Source organism: Monoraphidium neglectum (genome assembly GCF_000611645.1).
Source record: "Monoraphidium neglectum strain SAG 48.87 unplaced genomic scaffold scaffold00930, whole genome shotgun sequence".
NCBI lineage: Eukaryota > Viridiplantae > Chlorophyta > Chlorophyceae > Sphaeropleales > Selenastraceae > Monoraphidium > Monoraphidium neglectum.
In genome coordinates this window covers 4,060-6,515 of record NW_014012698.1, presented here as the reverse complement: position 1 = coordinate 6,515, position 2,456 = coordinate 4,060, and the positions used below count along the sequence as shown (strand labels likewise).

Here is a 2,456-nt window from a genome sequence, read left to right as displayed (position 1 = left end):
AGCAGCAGCAGCAGCAGCAGCAGCAGCAGCAGCAGCAATTTGAGCCAGCGTCGCCGCACCTGTTGTCGTCCAGGACGCTATTGAGGGACTCTATCCATTCAGGGTCCACGTCGCCGTCGCACACCACCCAGCTGCGCTGCTCAGGGGGCTCCTTGGCCACCTGCCACACCGGGAGGGTTTCAGGGGGTTTGGGGGTAGCAACGAACACTCCGCTCCATGATCCCCTTGCAGCTGCAACCTTTGGTCGGAGATCACTGGCAGCAGGAGGGCTGCGCGTGCCCCAGCAGCAAGCATGGACCTGCACTCAAAACAAATCCTGGAACGGCATGGTTTGTGGTCGGACGCTCGCCTTTCTCGCGGCCGCCGTGAGCACGCCGTCTGTCCACTCGCGTGTGTCAGGGTTTAAGCTACCGAGCAGCTGGTGGCGGGGTAGAGCTTTGGGGTTCATTCTTGAGTTGAGGTGGGATACCATGGCGCGGCATGGGGTGGGGTGCGGAGGAACAATGTGTTAGAAAGGGGCTGAAACTGGAAGGTGTGATAGTGGATGTGGTTTAAAAGCATTGCCAGTCAACACTTGTCAACGTTACGTCTAAGGCTTGTCATCAATCAAGGCGACTGTGCAATAGCACGCCCAGACAATGCCCTGAGAAACGGGCGGCACCTGTAGACAATGGGTCTGTGCCCCAGCTTGGTCTGCGCCCCCTCCAGCAGCCGCCAGAGCGTCGTCTTGCCTGCGCCGCTGGGGCCCACCAGGATCACCCCGATACGCTGGTCGCATGCCAGCTGCAACTGCAGCGCTTTGGTGACCTGCCACGCAATCGATGAATTTTTTATCACGGGCAAGGGCATGGTGATTATCGGAAGCTGGTGATTATTGGAGGCTGAGAACGGGTGTTAATCGCGTGGGCATCGAGCACCTGCTGCCGGGTGTTACGGTTATTGCTGTTGCTCCAGCTCGATGCGCAATCCTCACTGTTCAGGCTTGCGGCGTTCTCTAACTTGAAACCCTTGAAACTACCGTAAGCCCTATTCCTAGTCCTCATGCAAGGCATCCATGCGCAGGGACGTCCATAGTTTACACAAGGCCGCCTGCCTGTCTTCCATGCTCCCCCCTCCGCCGCCACCCTGCCCGCCCGCCGCGGCGCCCTCACCTGCTGGGGGGTGATCTGGAGGCCCTCCTCTGCGGCCGCCTCCCTGAGCGCCGCTTCGAGCTCCGGATTCGTGGCGTCGGTGACAGGAACGCCAGGGAATAGGTCAGCCAGCAGCGCACGGAACCTGAAAACGTGCAGGGTTGTCAGGTGTTGTGCCTCAGGGGGTCATGTTGTTTGAATCAGTGCTAGCTGCTGGCAGTCAACGGGGAGCTGCCAGGCCGGTGTGAACATGGGCCCTGACACATGCCAGGGCCCTCCCTTCCCTGGGTTGGCCACCAGGTGCAAGTTGACTGTGAAGGGGCAGCAGCCAATGCGCTGGGTCGTGTGGGCCCGCTCGTCAAGACACCCAAAGCAACCCCCGAGCCCGGCCCACCGCGCGTTGTCGTCATAAGTTAGGGTGGGCAGCTTGGTGGCCAGCACCGCGCGCACCGCCACCTCCGCCTCCACATCTAGTGGGACCTCCTGGTCGCGCTGCTTGCGCAGCTGCGGATGGGCAGGTGGCCAAAAAGTGGAGGCTGGGCGTTTGTGATGGTTTCAGGGTGGCACACGAGTGCGCTAAAAGCTGGGGCTGTGGGATAGGATTCACGTATGGAGCCGCAGAAAACATATCTAAGTTGATTTGCACAGCGAGACCTCTGCCCGTTCTGGATGCAGCAGTACAAGACAGGGCAGCTGGCAGCAGCGTTTGAACGAGTCAAGAGCACCACGTCCCAACGCACCTCGCGCAGCAGCTTCCCGGCGGCTCCCAGCGACGTCTTGAGCGCCCTCAGCCCCCAGTCGTAGTGCCTCTGGGCGGTGCAGCCCTCCCGGGCCAACGCGAACAGCGCGACCGCCTTGCGAGCGAGGGGTTGGGCGGCGGAGAAGCCCTCGCTGGCGAGGAGGACCTCTGCGATAAGCTCCTGGTCTGGGACAGTCATGGCGATGGGCCTGCGGGGTACGGGCAGGGGTTAGGATGGCCGCAAGGGGGGAGGGGTGTAGGGGCAAAAGCACGCTGTTGGAGCCTCGAGCAATCGGTGCGTTGCGTGCTGCGGCTGGAAACGCGCCGCAATCACAGGAAGACGGGGTATGGAGAGGCACTGAGATCGGGCAACGTAGCCTATGCAGCTGAAATGACAGCACTTGCAGCGCCACCAAGCGCCAAGAAGACAGCCGCTGCGGCACAAACCCGAAGGCGCCACTGAATACATCATACAACCTTTGCTCACAAGAGCCGCCTGCATGAGCCACATTGCACGAGCCATATTGCAAAAACAGCAGTGCGCAGGCCCCCTCCTCCTCCAACAGACAGGGCACAGCCCCCCCCCC

The 2,456-nt window shown here is 61.5% G+C and overlaps 1 protein-coding gene across 1 annotated transcript in view; it reads right to left on the bottom strand.

Moving 5' to 3' along the window:
* MNEG_5972 (Cytoplasmic dynein 2 heavy chain 1) overlaps positions 1 to 2,456 on the bottom strand; it is a gene marked incomplete at both ends in the record, with an annotated part of 18,145 nt that overhangs the window by 11,764 nt on the left and 3,925 nt on the right. The window contains 5 exons of the mRNA XM_014045554.1: positions 60 to 160; positions 670 to 807; positions 1,152 to 1,275; positions 1,525 to 1,634; positions 1,871 to 1,984. Of these exons, the coding sequence (XP_013901008.1) occupies positions 60 to 160; positions 670 to 807; positions 1,152 to 1,275; positions 1,525 to 1,634; positions 1,871 to 1,984 (587 nt within the window). The remainder of the gene's footprint in view (positions 1 to 59; positions 161 to 669; positions 808 to 1,151; positions 1,276 to 1,524; positions 1,635 to 1,870; positions 1,985 to 2,456) is intronic.